The 16294-nt window shown below is 45.3% G+C and overlaps 2 protein-coding genes across 3 annotated transcripts in view; one reads left to right on the forward strand and one right to left on the reverse strand.

Annotated features, from left to right (window-relative positions):
- c15h16orf89 (chromosome 15 C16orf89 homolog) overlaps window positions 1-9603 on the forward strand; it is a 70079-nt gene extending 60476 nt beyond the window's left edge. Inside the window, exons 9-10 of the mRNA XM_041206945.1 lie at window positions 6612-6695; window positions 9285-9603. Coding sequence (XP_041062879.1) covers window positions 6612-6695; window positions 9285-9388 — 188 coding nt within the window. The 3' untranslated portion in view covers window positions 9389-9603. The remainder of the gene's footprint in view (window positions 1-6611; window positions 6696-9284) is intronic.
- A 1172-nt stretch (window positions 9604-10775) lies between these two features.
- The window catches only part of flr (fleer), a 270425-nt gene continuing 264906 nt past the window's right edge, over window positions 10776-16294 (reverse strand). For both annotated transcript variants that reach the window (XM_041205945.1, XM_041205944.1), the window contains one exon: window positions 10776-11419. In XM_041205945.1, the coding sequence (XP_041061879.1) occupies window positions 11283-11419 (137 nt within the window). In that variant the 3' untranslated portion in view covers window positions 10776-11282. The remainder of the gene's footprint in view (window positions 11420-16294) is intronic.

Raw genomic sequence — 16294 nt, forward strand, 5'->3', positions numbered from 1 at the left:
GCACGGGTGGGAGCCTTTTCCTTATCGAGGGCCACCCCCACACAGACAAAATCAGTCTCGAGGCCACACCCACACAGACAAAATCAGTCTCGAGGCCACCCAGACATAAAAACCAAATTAATTTATCTTTCTAGAGAGAATGCAGAAATGTTCAACTCACCTGCTGCTTTAATGCAATGGTTGAGTTGGCTTCTCCTCACTGAGCCTTGTTATTGTAGATTCTATACCGTTCACAATAACTGGTACTTTGGTCCGCATTACTGCTGCTTCCAAAACCTCCTGCCGTGTTCACCAGAGGCATGAACACTGTGGGCTGTGATTGCTGGTGAAGTTTGGCTCACCACCACCTTCTCAAGGGCAATTAGGGATGGGTAATAAATGCTGGCTAGCCAGTGACCCCACATCTCATGAATGAATAATAAAAAAGTGGCACAGTCTGAACTTGCCTCCCTTGCTAAACGCGGTGAGGTTCTGGGACTAGATTTCATTATGGGGTGGTCCCCCGATATTCCCTGGCATCCTCCTTTTCTCATCCTCCAGGGACAGAATGGTCCTGAGGCTAATCCCCACGGTGTTACAGGAGAGTGACAGCAAACAGAAATGGACAGAGTCTCTTTGAAAGAGCAGAACTGGGTCTGCATTGAACGCCAACTGAAATGGTAAAATGAGGGCACTGTTTAACAGCAGGAATATCACAGGAAGTCCCCATCAGGCAATGTGTAGCCTTGTACTGATTAAAAAAAAACACTCATAATTGGGTAAATGGCTCAGGGATTCATAAGGTGCCACTGAGTTACGGATTTCCAACTTAGAGCTAGAAACAGAGAGTGCTAATGGCAGAAGAGGACCGAGGCATTCTCTTTTTCATATTAAATAAGAATAAAATATTAACCATTTCACAGAGGCCATGTTAACACAAAGAGAGGGGGAGGCAGTGAAGGTACAATCTTATTCTACCCTGGGGGAGGTTTTAGCGAGGATGAGCAGAGAAGCTAATATTCAACCAACTCAAACAATACTTAATCACTGCGAGAAAACTTCTAACCTTATAAGAGCCTTTGTTTCTGATGTGAGTAGGTTTGCTTTAAGATTGACTGACTTAACTACAATAGTTACTTGAATTTCTGAAAGAAATTTGCTTCCCACAGATGTTACTCCAAGTTAACCATTAGTGTGCAGAGATATTCAGAAACTTGATGCATTTTCAAAAGGAAACACATAATGCACAAAAGTACCGAAATGATCAAGTGCCTGCTAAATTTAAAATTTGATACTATAATTTGTCAGCGTCGCAAGTGCCGCAAACTGGAATATATAAACTGGAATATATTTCCGCCTGGCTCTCAATCAACAACTTTAGGCGTTTGAAGCAAGTTGGGAAACCAGTAAATGACAGAACAATAAAAGGCTGACCATGGTGGTGATTTATGTATTTATCTCGGTAACAGTCATACAGCAGAGGCACTTCACAGGCTGCAGGGCCACACTGGGAGAGCTCACTGATATTTTGTCTTGTGTCTACCCTCTGCTGGGTGTTTTCATGAGGAAGTGGTCTGAGCCAAATTGGAATTAAAAAATTTACAGCAAAAGCATTGGCTTTTCAACCACAAAGATTATGTTTCGCTGATGAGTAGCTAAGCAATGAAGCATTTTGTATTTTGTTTGGTTCCGGACATGTTTCAAAGTAATTAGCAACACATGATTCTGTTGTGCAGCATTTTTAAAAGACATAAGGAAGCAGCAAATGCTTTTTGGCCTAACCAGCAGCCTGTTATGAATAGGCTTGGCAGGAAGTGGCAGCATTTGCATGAAACTGTTGGCAAGCGAGTTACTAATTCATGTAGACTCTGGGCAGAATTTTACCCTTGGCGTGCAGGATCGGCAGAAGTGGGAAGCCGACCACTGCCCGCAATTGGCAGCGCTCCGCGATTTTACACAATTGGCCTGTCCAGCATGATATGCGGCCTGGGAATGAGCGCGATGGGTCAGGGACAGGGGCATGATATCCGACAGGTCCAATGGCGACCCTACAGCTGATTCAAATGCAGCCTCGGCAGCCCCTGGAAGGCTGCCACTGAAGGATGTGGAAGTATTGTGAAAGGAAACTGTAGTGGATGGACACGGCAGTCAGCCCCATGTTTCTTGGATGAGTGCCTCGCAGCCCTCCTGGAGGAGGTGGCAGCCAGGAGAGAAATACAGAAGTGGGAGGAGGAGGCCCCCAACCTCATCAAAAAGGCCTGGGAGGAGATGGCATCCAGGATCAGCAGCCACAATGTGGTGAGGCGCACATGGGTGCAGTGCCAGAAGAACTTCAATCATCGGCTGTGATCGGGATGGGTGAGTACTGCATTGGCATGGGTCACTTTGCAGAATAGATAAGAGCTGTTCATCCCCCTGTGGGCCTCAGAGGTGTTAAGAGTGTGAGTGGCAACTGTCAATGAGGCAGGAGCTGGCCAAAGGGGTAAGCCCTGGCTGCTTGGACTGAGTGTCTTGCAGCTCCAGGGTCACAAATCAGCTGATCCCTGCGAGGTGTTCCTCAGGTGGGGTTGGCCAGGCTGCAGGTAGAGAGTGGACTAATCAATGCTCCTCTGTCCTTCCAGGAGCAAACATTCCATAACAACAGTGGAGGTTGCGGACTGGCAGGGGGACCTCCACACTCCTCATCCTCTGCAGATATGAGCAAGCAGCCCTGGAGTTGGAGAGGCAGCGTGCACCTCGGTCCAGTGGCCATGGTGAGGCTGAGGTGCCAGGGGGAGGTAAGAGTGCAGTGCACTGAGGTGAGAATGTCGGTTATTGCAACCATTCCAGTGCAGACCGTATATTGATGTGAGCCTCGAACCTGGAATCCCCATTGATAATGGAAAGACAAGGGCACCGTGAGGCAGATCTCTGTTTCATCAGGATGCCAGGCATGCACTCTGACAGTGTAATGACTAAACTAATGACATGTCCTCTTTCTCCCTTTTAGGCTCACCAGCAGCTCCTTGTTGTGAGGAGCCTGAAGGCCCACCCCTGACCCCTGAGGACCACCATGCTCACCACGCACCGTGTCACACCCTCTCTGTTAAGCTGGCACCAGCGCAGGTACCAGCACCTCAGTGGGCATAAGATCACGGTCTAGTACCTCAATGCATATTGGTGAGGGCACTTTACGCTATTTTGAGGTGCAGGTGGAGGCAGAGAGTGCCCAGGGCACCGGTAGTTGGAGGACTGCAGGAGACCAGGATGATGCTCAGTCGAAGGCTGATGATGAGCCTCTGGCGTTGTCCGTGAGGCAGCAGCTGCTGGATGTCCAGTGAGATGTGCGGGAGGATCTGGCGGAGATCCATGAGGGCCTGTGTGCCATGGTCTCCATTGTGGATAAGTCCCTGCAGAGCGTTGACCCTCATGGCCAAGCACACTGCCTCCTCCATTGAAAGAGTGGCGACTCTCATGGATAGGCAGCTCCAGGGACAGAATCAGGGTTGCACTCGGACCTGCAGGCCTTCACACGGCGCTGAGCTCAGGTGGTCAGTTTCAGTCTGGGAGATGGATGAGGCACCCAGTATCCCAGCTAGGTGCCCGTCCATCAATGGTGAGCAGGGAGGTCCACAGTGACCTCACGTTGGTGCACGAGCTACTTGTCGTCTCTGTGGCTCCTCTCAGGGTGTTCTGGGTGATGGCAGCAGCTCCTTCTCCCCTCTGCCAGTGACCGTGGCATCTGATGAGACTGCGATGACTGGGGAGATGCCAGCTGTGGCACTGGCTGCTCCCTCCCAGGTGGGGCCAGCACAGGCTCCACTGGCCAGAGGATGACCACCAAGGTCATCAAGGCCAACAGGACAGCAGAGTGAGCAGGCTGTCTCCAATGCCGGTGCCAGTGAGGGGGGAGCACCGAGAAGTGGCACTCGCAAACGAACTTAAAGCACCTTAAGCGCAAGATGGCCTGATCACAGGTGATATTTGGTTCCCCCATTTTTCTTTTTTTAATGGTGTGATGGAAAACAGTGGTTCATATTAATTTCCGCTATATTTCACATTCATAAGTAAATAAGATGTTATTTTGTGCAGCTGGCCTCTGAATGTTTCATTTGCTCTGTAGGTGCAGGGTAAACAATGATGTGTATCTCCTTACACTATGTGCCTCTACAATAAAGTTTATGTTGTTGACCAAGGAACTGGTCCTGTCAGTGTTCAAGTATGGAACCTGCAGCCCTGTGGTGGTGGTTCTTATTTGGTGGGAAGGAACATTGGATCAAAGCATCCTGGGTGTCCCTGCCTCCCTGGAGGTTACCCAGGTCAACGTCTATCCCCTCAGCGTTTTCTTGAACGTGCTCGTCCTCAGACTCACTACTGGACTCATCATCTGTTGCCTGTGCAGCTGCGTCAAGATCCTCTTCCTCCAGTGGTTCCCCCCTCACCAGTGTCAGATTGTGGAGAGTGCAGTATGCAACAACTATCAGTGACACCTGCATTGGGAGGTATTGTAGTGCGCCCCCTGAACAGTCCAGGCTTCGAAAGCGCATCTTGAGTAGACCAATGGTGCTCTCTACCATCGCCCTTGTGGAGGCATGTCTCCTATTGTACCGCTGCTCGGCCTCTGTTCTTGGGTGGTGGAGAGGTGTCATGAGCCACCTTTTCAACGGATAGCCCTTGTTACCCAGCAGCCATCCATCCAGTAGAGCTGGAGTACTGAAGAGCCTCGACGCCTGGGGGTATCTGAGGATGTAAGCATCATGGGAGCTGCCTGGGTACCTTGCACAGACTTGCAGAATCTGCATCCTGTGATCACACACTATCTGCACGTTCATGGAGTGGAATCCCTTCCTGTTGACGAAGGCACCCGGCTGACCCGCAGGTGCCTTGATGGCCACATGTGGGCAGTCGATGGCACCCTGGACGCAGGGGAATCCAACAATCACTGCAAAGTCTCTGGCTCGCCCTGCCTGGCCGGCCTCATCTGTACGGTAAAGAATAAAGGTCACTACCCGCCTGAATAGAACTTCTGTCACCAGCTTGACCCAACTGTGGACAGCCGATTGGGACGCTCCATACAGATCCTCTACTGAGCTCTGGAAAGAGCCAAAGGCATAGTAGCTGCGGGCCACTGTGACCTTCAGAGCCACTGGCTTGGGGTATCCACCCACACAGTCAGAGCTGACCTAATCATCTGAGGCAAATGGAGGTGACTGATTCCCTTGAGAGGCGGAGCCTCCTTCGGCGTTGCACCTTGGACATATTGAGGTAGCTGTATTGCTGCCTGTAAACCCTGGCAGCAGGTTGGTGGTGTCTTCTGCGGCCCCTTCCGCCTTGGACTACCTGCTGGCTCTGCACCCCTTGTGCCTGTGCCTCTTCTCCCACAGGTCCCTCCCCTGGAGGCTGCATTGAGACACCTAGCCTCCTCTCCCTAATGCCCTCTCTCCTCAGAGGAGGTGCTTCCAGTGGAGACCACAATTCCCATTACCAGGGAAAGGGAAGGATCCAGACGTTCCAAATCCTCTGGGAGTCTGGAAGACAAAACTGAGTCCTGAACTGAAGCCTTGAAATGCTAAGAATGCAGCTGTGAAGTGAAATGAAGCTGTTGTGTTCACAGAAGCAAGCAGCAGCAAGTGATATCCTGCACTCCTCACTACTCGCATTGACAAGGCCATTGACCCCTCTTATCCCACCCGTGGATGAGGTTTTGCAAATTGTGACCTGCCCCGCCTGCTCGTTTTGCCTGTGTGATGGCCTGAAAATCGCACGGGTACGTAAACTCGGAGTCAATTGGTGTGTCAAGGGCCACTTAATTAATGGTGGGTGCACCTCCGTCTTCATCGTGCACTTGCCTACCAAACTATCGCCAGTGTTCATTGACATCAACGCGCTTTATTTAACACTTGAGCAGGTCAGGCACACGCCCATCTGCCAAGATAAAAATATTGCCCAATATATTTTTTGAAATCTCACCGTGGGCTGGATGATTAAAATGCATGTGGTTTCCAGGCCAGGGGTTCCCCACCCCTGGTCTAAGGTCTTAAATTTTAACTTTCAAGAGTTGCTACCCAACCTACTGAGTATTTTCAGTCTGTCTTTTTGCTGATATTCAGATTTCCAGCATTTGGGAGTATCTTATTTCACATCCCCTGGAACAGTTCCAATGCTGCGAGACACTCTGAATATGTCTGATCCTGGGTTTCCACCCATTGGCAATGAATTCCTGCACTGTACAGATCCAAAACAATTCTCAACTTGCTTGAAGGTCCACTTCCCGTCTTAGAACCATAGAAAAGTTACAGCACAGAGGGAGGCCATTCGGCCCATCCTGTCCATGCCAGCCCGAGGACACCCTGGTGCCCTTTCTAATCCCACCTTCCTGCACCTGGCCCATAGCCCTGCAGCTTACAGAACTTAAGGTGTAGATCCAGGTACTTTGGAGAGAGAAACAGAGTTAACGTTTCGAGTCTGTATGACTGATCTTCAGACCTCACGCTCTGAAGAAGTTGAAATGTTAACTGTTTTTCTCTCCACAGATGCTGTCAGACCTGCTGAGTTTTTCCAGCATTTTCTGTTTTTGTACAATTTTGACAGCCTTAATTATACTCTTTTGCAATATCATGAGGATTCTTGCCTTGTAATTCATTTGCAATTAGATGAGTCTGAATATTCACCAATGGAAGAACAGTATGTGCTCACAGAACACAAGCGAGTGAAAAGAAGAGAGATGCAGTTGAAAGGTAAAATATTGAGTTTTTAAATGTTGATTTCAGTTGCTGTTAATGAAATGTTCTGTTGCAAATCTACTGATCGGTTGACGAAATGGCAAACATGTTAATGTTTGATAATTTTCAATAGCATTCATTTATTTGTGATCTATCAATGTCTCATTAGAAGGAAATGAAGTACAAAAACTGATCCAACCAATTAGAACATTCTCAATATGTTCCAAAGATCCTTGGGGTCCAAATTTCCGGAATTGACAGGAGTATTATTGTTTATTCACCTTTTAGTTAAAAACACAACAAATACAGTAATATAATGAAAGAATAATCAGCAACTGTCCCAATACTAGTGGAGTTCCGCAAGGGTCAGTGTTGGGACCACAACTTTTCAATTTATACATTAATGATCTAGATGAAGGATCTGAGGGCATTCTGGCAAAGTTTGCAGATGATACAAAGATAGTAGGAGGGACAGGTAGTATTGAGGAGGCAGGGAGGCTGCAGAAGGATTTGGACAGGTTAGGAGAATGGGCAAAGAAGTGGCAGATGGAATACAATGTGGGCAAGTGTGAGGTCATGCACTTTGGTAGCAAGAATAGAGGCATAGACTATTTTCTAAGTGGGGAGAGAATTCAGAAATCTGGAGTGCAAAGGGACTTGGGAGTCCAAGTCCAGGATTCTCTTAAGGTTAACTTGCAGGTTGAGTTGGTAGTTAGGAAGACAAATGCAATGTTGGCATTTATTTCAAGAGGACTAGAATATAAAAGCAGGGATGTGCTGCTGAGGCTTTATAAAGCTCTGGTCAGACCACATTTAGCAATTTTGGGCCCCGTATCTCAAGAAGGATGTGGAGAGGGTCCAGAGGAGGTTCATGAGAATGATCCCAGGAATGAAAGGTTTAACGTATGAGGAACGTTTGAGGACACTGGGTCTATACTCACTGGAGTTTAGAAGGGTTCTAATTGAAACATACAGAATACTGAAAGGCCTGGATAGAGTGGACGTGGGGAAGATGTTTCCATTAGTAGGAGAAACTAGGACCCGAGGGCACAGCCTCAGAGTAAAGGGAAGACCTTTTACAACAGAGATGAGGAGAAACTTCTTTAGCCAGAGAGTGGTGAATCTATGGAATTCATTGCCACAGAAGGCTGTGAAGGCCAGGTCATTGAGTGCATTTAAGACCGAGATAGATAGCTTCTTGATTAGTAAGGGGATCAAAGGTTACGGCGAGAATGCGGGAGAATGGGGTTGAGAAACTTATCAGCCATGATTGAATGGCGGAGCAGACTCGATGGGCCGAATGGCCTAATTTCTGCTGCTACGTCTTATGGTCTTATGCTCTAGTACTATTGTTGAGTATTTCAATATTCCAGTGAAAAAAAAATTATATTTGAATATGATGCCCATAGTTGATAGAAATGTCTAGAAAGTCAACAGATTCACTTTATAAAGGGATGCACCAATCACACGAGTTTGTTGTTAGTAACACTGGTTAATATTAATGATCTATGCAAACTGTCTTCACTGTTGATTGGCTGCACGACTGTTGGTGGGGGGAGGAGGGGGAGGAATAACTGTGTGAAAGTCTGATGTGGCTGAAGCAGGGAGAAAGTGGATACCAAAGTTTACTGATGCTATACTGGCTACAGCATGTGGAGAGGAAGAGGGAGACCCTCTTTATCCCTCAGGAAGCAAGAAACTGTTCATTCATCTGATGAGGAGGCAGTGGAAGGAAATCACAATGAGTTCATTGCCAGGAACATTGATCCCAGCTCATGACTACAGTGCTGCAAGAAGTTTAATAATTTGATTAAAACTGTTTCAGTGTCTTCTCATCGCAGCTGCATCACTGTCAGCCTCATTCATTGCAACACTCACATCAATCTCCTCTTTCAACATGATGCACTCTGCTCCAATCAGTACAGCGCACTTCACAATATTCTTTCAGTAAGAGATTGGTACTGCAGCAACTATTTGGCCCTTTGTGTATACTGTACTTTACTATTCAGCAAGATCATGGCTGATCTTCCAACTCAACTCCACCTACCTGCACAATCCCTATAAATCTTAATTCCCTTAGTGCCCAAAAAGTCATTGGCCTGTCTTAAGCATACTCAACGACTGAATAACCACAGCTCTCTTTGGGTAGAGAATTCCAAAGACGCACATCCCTTCTAGTGAAAAACAATTCTCCTCATCTCAGTCTTAAATGGCTGACCCCTTATTCCGACACTGTGAGCCTGAGTTATGTTTTGACAGGATGCTATGTGCTCACTTTGTGCATATGTTTTTAAAATTTACATCAGCCAAAGTACCGGACTTCAGATGCCCTCATCATCATATTGTGAATAGAAATGCCAAAATTGCACTTAGTCCATCGACGTGTTGGAAAATCATGTAGGGGAAATAAACGCAAAGGATGAAACATTGGTCAGTGAGCATCAATGGTATGAAATATTAATAACTACAGAATGCATCTAGTTTACAAAATGTGGTTCTAAACAAAGCATCATAATATACAATAATGGGTTACAACAGTGGGTATTAGCATTCACTAGAAAATATTTGGTGCTCAAAATGTTGATTACAATATTTTCATTTCAGACGGTTGTTCAGATCACATGACTGGCGTTGCTGTTGGAGCCCTAGGTGGTTATCTTCGTTTCTATGGACCAAGCCAGAACATTGCAGAATCACCAGAAATTTAGCAACAAGATTTTGTTGCATTATTTATAGTATTTATCTACATATTACAACTAGTTTCATTTTTCACCCCATTTCTAATAACAATTGAAGTGATTAGTTATAATGCATATAAATATGCATAGAAATATGTATATCTTAGTTTGCAAAGCATAAGATATACAACATATTTGTATTCAAACTAGTGCATTAAATTCTAGAATGATACCAATTATAATTATATTTGAAAAAGGAGACATGTTAAAGCTTTTCATCTTGCACTCATCAGACACTTCGCAAGAATACCGATTATAAGGGGTAAACAACAATTTATACTGTATGTGAAGAGTGCTGATTGGTTGGCAAGTGGATTCTGATTGATAGAGGCATTGCCATGAAAGATGCACCAGTGATGGTGGCTGACGGTTGACTGCCAGCCATTGTTTGAAATTTTAAACCAGCAGCTTGACCAGATTGGTCAAGATATTGCCTTGAGGAATGAGTCAGTGAATAGCTGTCACTTATCACTGATGCATTCTCCATGGCAACACCTCTAGCAATCAGAATCCACTTGCCAAACAATCAGCACTCTCTTCACATATACAGTATAAATTATTGTTTTCCTCTTATATAGGTATTCTTGCGAAGTGTCCTGATGAGTGCAAGTCAAAAAGCTTTGACGTCTCTTTTCTCAGAAATACTCAAGTACTGTACTACCAAATGATTAATTCTAATTATCCATTTATTTTAAAAAGTAATACCACTGTTGTTTTCAAATGAGTTTCGGATCTTTATCTGCAATACCAAGAGTGAGCACATTCCTTCCCAGAAAGGACTGAAGAAAACTTGACTACATTTTTCTCCAGTCACATTGGCAGGCAATTTACTTTAGTTTATGATGGAATGAAACTCTGAAGGTATGCATTGGAATAAGTGATGTGCTGGCAGAATGGAAAGTTAAGAAAGGGGGAAGCATCATCTCTGATGCTTTAAAGGAGTGAGCTACTTTTGTTTTTACTATAAATAAACAATGTAAAATTTACAAGAAAAATTCACCCTACAGATCGTTCTAGCACAGGATTATAATACAAAATTAAAGTGCTCCCATTTCACTGGCAAGCTAAATTGTTACGGCAGTATCCACTTTTCTGCTTGCAAAACACTGCTGGTAATAATCTGACACCTTTGCTTTGCAGAATACTTTTTTGTAATTTTCATTTCTGTAATATGTTGCTTTGAGTTTTCCCTGTAGGTTTATTTTGTTGCTGTCTTATTCCTCCCTGTTTCTTATTGTGTTTTGTTGAGAATACCAACACATGGTCCTAGTGCACTCCTACGTACTGATTCGGTTTCCCTCCCATCGCAAAATAAATACTGATTGAAATAGATTAAATGATGCAACACAATCTGCTGTAGTTTTCATTGTCCAGTTTATTCAGTAAAATATGAAGTGAATTTCAAAGCCTTTTCAAAGACAGGTTCTTCAGGACAAAGTGTGCTAACAAAAGTACATTAAATCATAGCCTAAACTCCTTTTGTTCCAAAAATACATGCAACCATAAAAACAGATACAAGACTGAACAAGTAATTTTTCTAAGAGTTGGACAAAATGTTACTGAAAACTTCCTTGTTCTCTAGTGCACTCGGATTGACAAGTGATTAAGTCACGAATAAGATTTAGAATGTAACTTTCCTCCCATGAGAGTTTCCTAACAAGATAGGTCATATTGTAATTTTATTTGTGGAATTGGTACATAAAACAAATTATGTAATGTCTGAATTTATACAGCCAATATTTTAATATTTCATTGCAAAAAAATTAAGACATCAAAGGTTTTCTAAAATCATATTTGACTTTGAGCAAGTTGAAATGTAAAATAATCTATAGCAAGGTCAACCTTGTTTGAAACAAAATACTTGTTAGTTATTCCAGCCGATGATCTCATAAATCAGTGACTTTAGCAGCCGTGCCTGGTATGTAACTGTATTCTTTCCTGTGTGTAGTTTCTGTTCCTCTAAGGGCTGTTCAATTACTGCTAATACATTCTTGCCATAAACTAAATGGGTCAAAAATAAAATTACAATATTATTAAAACTGTAAATTAAAGGAAAGAATATACAAAAATATTGTGCTTTTCACAAACTCAGGGCAAATGGATCCATTTAAATTCCTCGTTCTTTATATCACACACCCAGGAACCAGCAAATTTTTCTCACGTGGGTATCTTCACTACTTCCTTCCCTCAGCCTTTGCACTGAGTGACTTCTCATCCTTGGTGATTTCAATCTCAATCTAAATTCATCATGTTCTCTCTTCTGAGTTCACTGCCTCCTATCTTCCTTTAATCTCTCTCTCTCCATAAATATTGCCAACCCATATTCATGGCCATCCCTTTGACCTTACTATCACTACTGTACTATCAGTCACAGCTAAGGCCTTCTCTGATCACTTCCTTGTATCACACTCCACCAACGTTCCCCTCCCAATCTTTCTATGTCCTCCTCAGAAAAAAAATGCTCAATATACTTAAAGCTGCACTTTCAAAATCCCAACTGTCCAGCCTTTGGTTCTCTGTTCACCACGAGATTTCTACAGTTACCAATCTGCTGAAACATACCCTACTTATGATTTAAAAACAAAAAAACTGCGGATGCTGGAAATTCAAAACAAAAACAGAATTACCTGGAAAAACTCAGCAGGTCTGGCAGCATCGGCAGAGAAGAAAAGAGTTGACGGTTCGAGTCCTCATGACCCTTCGACAGAACTTGAGTTTGAGTCCAAGAAAGAGTTGAAATATAAGCTGGTTTAAGGTGTGTGGTGGGGGGAGAGAGAGAGAGAGCGAGAGAGAAGTGAAGGGGGTTGGTGTGGTTGTAGGGACAAACAAGCAGTGATAGAAGCAGATCATCAAAAGATGTCACAAACAACAGAACAAAAGAACACGTAAGTGTTAAATTGGTGATATTATCTAAACGAATGTGCAAATTAAGAATGGATGATAGGGCACTCAAGGTATAGCTCTAGTGGGGGTGGGGAGAGCATAAAAGATTTAAAAATATTTAAAAATAATGGAAATAGGTGGGAAAAGAAAAATCTATATAATTTATTGGAAAAAACAAAAGGGGGAAACAGAAAGGGGGTGGGGATGGAGGAGGGAGCTCAAGACCTAAAGTTGTTGAATTCAATATTCAGTCCAGAAGGCTGTAAAGTGCCTAGTCGGAAGATGAGGTGTTGTTCCTCCAGATTGCGTTGGGCTTCACTGGAACAATGCAGCAAGCCAAGGACAGACATGCAGGCAAGAGAGCAGGGTGGAGTGTTAAAATGGCAAGCGACAGGGAGGTTTGGGTCATTCTTGTGGACAGACGGCAGGTGTTCTGCAAAGCGGTCGCCCAGTTTACGTGTGGTCTCTCCAATGTAGAGGAGACCACATTGGGAGCAACGAATGCAGTAGACTAAGTTGGGGGAAATGCAAGTGAAATGCTGCTTCACTTGAAAGGAGTGTTTGGGCCCTTGGACGGTGAGGAGAGAGGAAGTGAAGGGGCAGGTGTTACATCTTTTGCGTGGGCATGGGGAGGAGCCATAGGTGGGGGTTGAGGAGTAGGGGGTGATGGAGAAGTGGACCAAGGTGTCCCGGAGGGAACGATCCCTACGGAATGCCACCGGGGGGGGTGAAGGGAAGATGTGTTTGGTGGTGGCATCATGCTGGAGTTGGCGGAAATGGCTGAGGAAGATCCTTTGAATGCGGACGCTGGTGGGGTGATAAGTGAGGACAAGGGGGACTCTATCATGTTTGTGGGAGGGAGGAGAAGGCATGAGCCACCAGCCTCCGCATTCAAAGGATAATCCTCCGCCATTTCCGCCAACTCCAGCATGATGCCACCACCAAACACATCTTCCCTTCAACCCCCTCTCGGCATTCTGTAGGGATCGCTCCCTCCAGGACACCCTGGTCCACTCCTCCATCACCCCCTACTCCTCAACCCCCTCCTATGGCACCACCCCATGCCCACGCAAAAGATGCAACACCTGCCCCTTCACTTCCTCTCTCCTCACCGTCCAAGGGCCCAAACACTCCTTTCAAATGAAGCAGCATTTCACTTGCATTTCCCCCAACTTAGTCTACTGCATTCGTTGCTCCCAGTGTGGTCTCCTCTACATTGGAGAGACCAAACGTAAACTGGGCGACCGCTTTGCAGAACACCTGCGGTCTGTCCGCAAGCATGACCCAAACCTCCCTGTCGCTTGCCATTTTAACACTCCACCCTGCTCTCTTGCCCGCATGTCTGTCCTTGGCTTGCTGCATTGTTCCAGTGAAGCCCAACGCAAACTGGAGGAACAACACCTCATCTTCCGACTAGGCACTTTACAGCCTTCCAGACTGAATATTGAATTCAACAACTTTAGGTCTTGAGCTCCCTCCTCCATCCCCACCCCCTTTCTGTTTCCCCCTTCCTTTTGTTTTTTTCCAATAAATTATATAGATTTTTCTTTTCCCACCTATTTCCATTATTTTTAAATCTTTTATGCTCTCCCCACCCCCACTAGAGCTATACCATGAGTGCCCTACCATCCATTCTTAATTAGCACATTCGTTTAGATAATATCACCAATTTAACACCTATGTGTTCTTTTGTTCTGTTGTTTGTGACATCTTTTGATGATCCGCTTCTATCACTGCTTGTTTGTCCCTACAACCACACCAACCCCCTCCACTTCTCTCTCTCTCTCCCCCCCCCCCGCCCCCCCACGACACACCTTAAACCAGCTTATATTTCAACTCTTTCTTGGACTCGAACTCAAGTTCTGTCGAAGGGTCATGAGGACTCGAAACGTCAACTCTTTTCTTCTCCGCCGATGCTGCCAGACCTGCTGAGTTTTTCCAGGTAATTCTGTTTTTGTTCCCTACTTATGATTCCCTGGTCCCCATTAGACCCATTATTCTCTCACCCTGGTCTTTGCCCCTTTGGTATGGTTCTCACCTCTGCTCCATTAAGCCTAAAAGATTTAGACTTGAATGGATATGGCTAACAACTGGTTTATCTATTCACTGCCAGATCTGGCTAGATCACATAAACACTATTAATCCTGTTCTACTGAAATTGCTCACTATTCTAGGGTCACCCTGGATGCAGATAACCCCAGCTTCATCTCTCTATTGCAAACCATCTTCTTAAACTCTTTTCTCATCTCTACCATCCTCCCCTCCAACCAAGGCAAGGAGTTCATCGTCCTATTTCTCATTAAGGTTCACATCATCCAATTAGCTGCCTCTACTGCTTGTCTCCCTCCCCGTAACCCACTGGACGCAGCTTCTTCTAAATCGCCCCCTGCCCTTGCCCTGAACTTGCAACTTTTTCTGGTTTCTCTTACCTCACGCCTTCTTCAAGTTCATTTTGTCCATGAGACCCACTTGCTACAACCTTGTAGGTCCTGGTCCCCATGTTGTTAACTATTCTCTCTCCTCAGCTACTGTCCTCATCTCCTGCAAACCTGTGTTCATCACCCCTCTCATCTAAAAATAGCAATCCTTGACCCCCTTCTTTCTTGAAAACCACCACCCCCATCTTCAACATCCCCTTCATCTCCAAAGGCTTTGAACATACTGTCACCTCCCAAACTCGTGACCATCTTTCCCAGAACTCCATGCTTGAATCTCTCTAGTCAGGTTTTCACTCCTGTCACTGTACCAAAATGGCTTGACAAGATGGCTTCCTGTGTGACTGTGATAAAAGTAAACTAACTTCCTGAACCTTCTCCACCTGTCTGCAGTCTTTGACATGGTTGACTTTTAATGTCTTTTCATCCAGTTGAATGGGACCGCACTCACCTGATTCCATTCTTATCTATCCAGTCATGCTGGAGAACTACTTGCAATGGTTTCTCCACCTATTTCTGCATCGTCATCTCTCGCTATCCAAGATCTATCCTTGGCACCCCCTTATTTCTATTTACAAGCCACTCTACAGTGACATAATCTGAAAACATAACACCAGTTTTCACATGTATACTGATGATACCCAGTTCTATTTCATCTCTTGAGCCCTCCACTGTTTCTATATTGTGTGACTGCTTGTCTGATGCCCAGTATTGAATGATGAAAATTTTTGCTGAATTAAATATCGGGGAGACTGAAGTCTCTGCCTTTGGTCCCACTGCAAGCTCTGTTCCCTAGTTACCAACTCCGTCTCCCTCACTGCCAATTGTCTGATGCTGAGTAACTGACCCCAAGATGAGCTTCTGACCATTTATCTGCACCATCATTGAGGCTGCTTGTTTTCATCTCCATAACATCACTCAACTAGGATTCTATGGCCTAGATTTTCATCCTTGAGGCAGGTAGTGGGAGTTGGGAAAATTCCTGGCTCGGCCTGCTCGCCCTGGGGGAAAGTGCCCACCCCGGGGGTGGGGGGGGGGGGGGGGGGGGGGGGGGGGGGGGGGAGATTTTCATTGCTGGGAAGTGCAGGTGTGAGCTAGAGTCGGGCCAGCTGACCCGGGAAGACATGTAGAGGCAGCCACAGGGGCTGCTGGGTTTAAATGGCCTGTCTCAGTGCCATGGGACATTGTTCCAGTGAAAATAAAAACAAAGGCCCTCCAGCCTTCACCCTTCACACCCTCTTCACCCTCCAAATACTCTCTCTGCCCCCTATGTGAGGTTCTGCCCTTCCACTGGTTTGTGGGGCACTGGCACCAGTGCTGAGGAAAGTGGGGGCTGTACCATTGGGATGATCTACATCTGAACTGTGCTGGGACCAGTATTCCAGTGAACTACTTAACTGGAGAAGTGGGGAGGGCTTTAAACTAAATAGTGCGGTCAAGAGATCAAATCTGGGAAGATGTGGTAATCAAAGAATAGACAGAAGAGAGAAAGGTAGGAAGGACAGGAAGTTAGGAAAAGTATTCATTGTATCATAAGGTTTAGGATGAAGGTGGAAAA

The sequence above is a fragment of the Carcharodon carcharias genome, chromosome 15 (assembly GCF_017639515.1).
Source record: "Carcharodon carcharias isolate sCarCar2 chromosome 15, sCarCar2.pri, whole genome shotgun sequence".
Lineage (NCBI taxonomy): Eukaryota > Metazoa > Chordata > Chondrichthyes > Lamniformes > Lamnidae > Carcharodon > Carcharodon carcharias.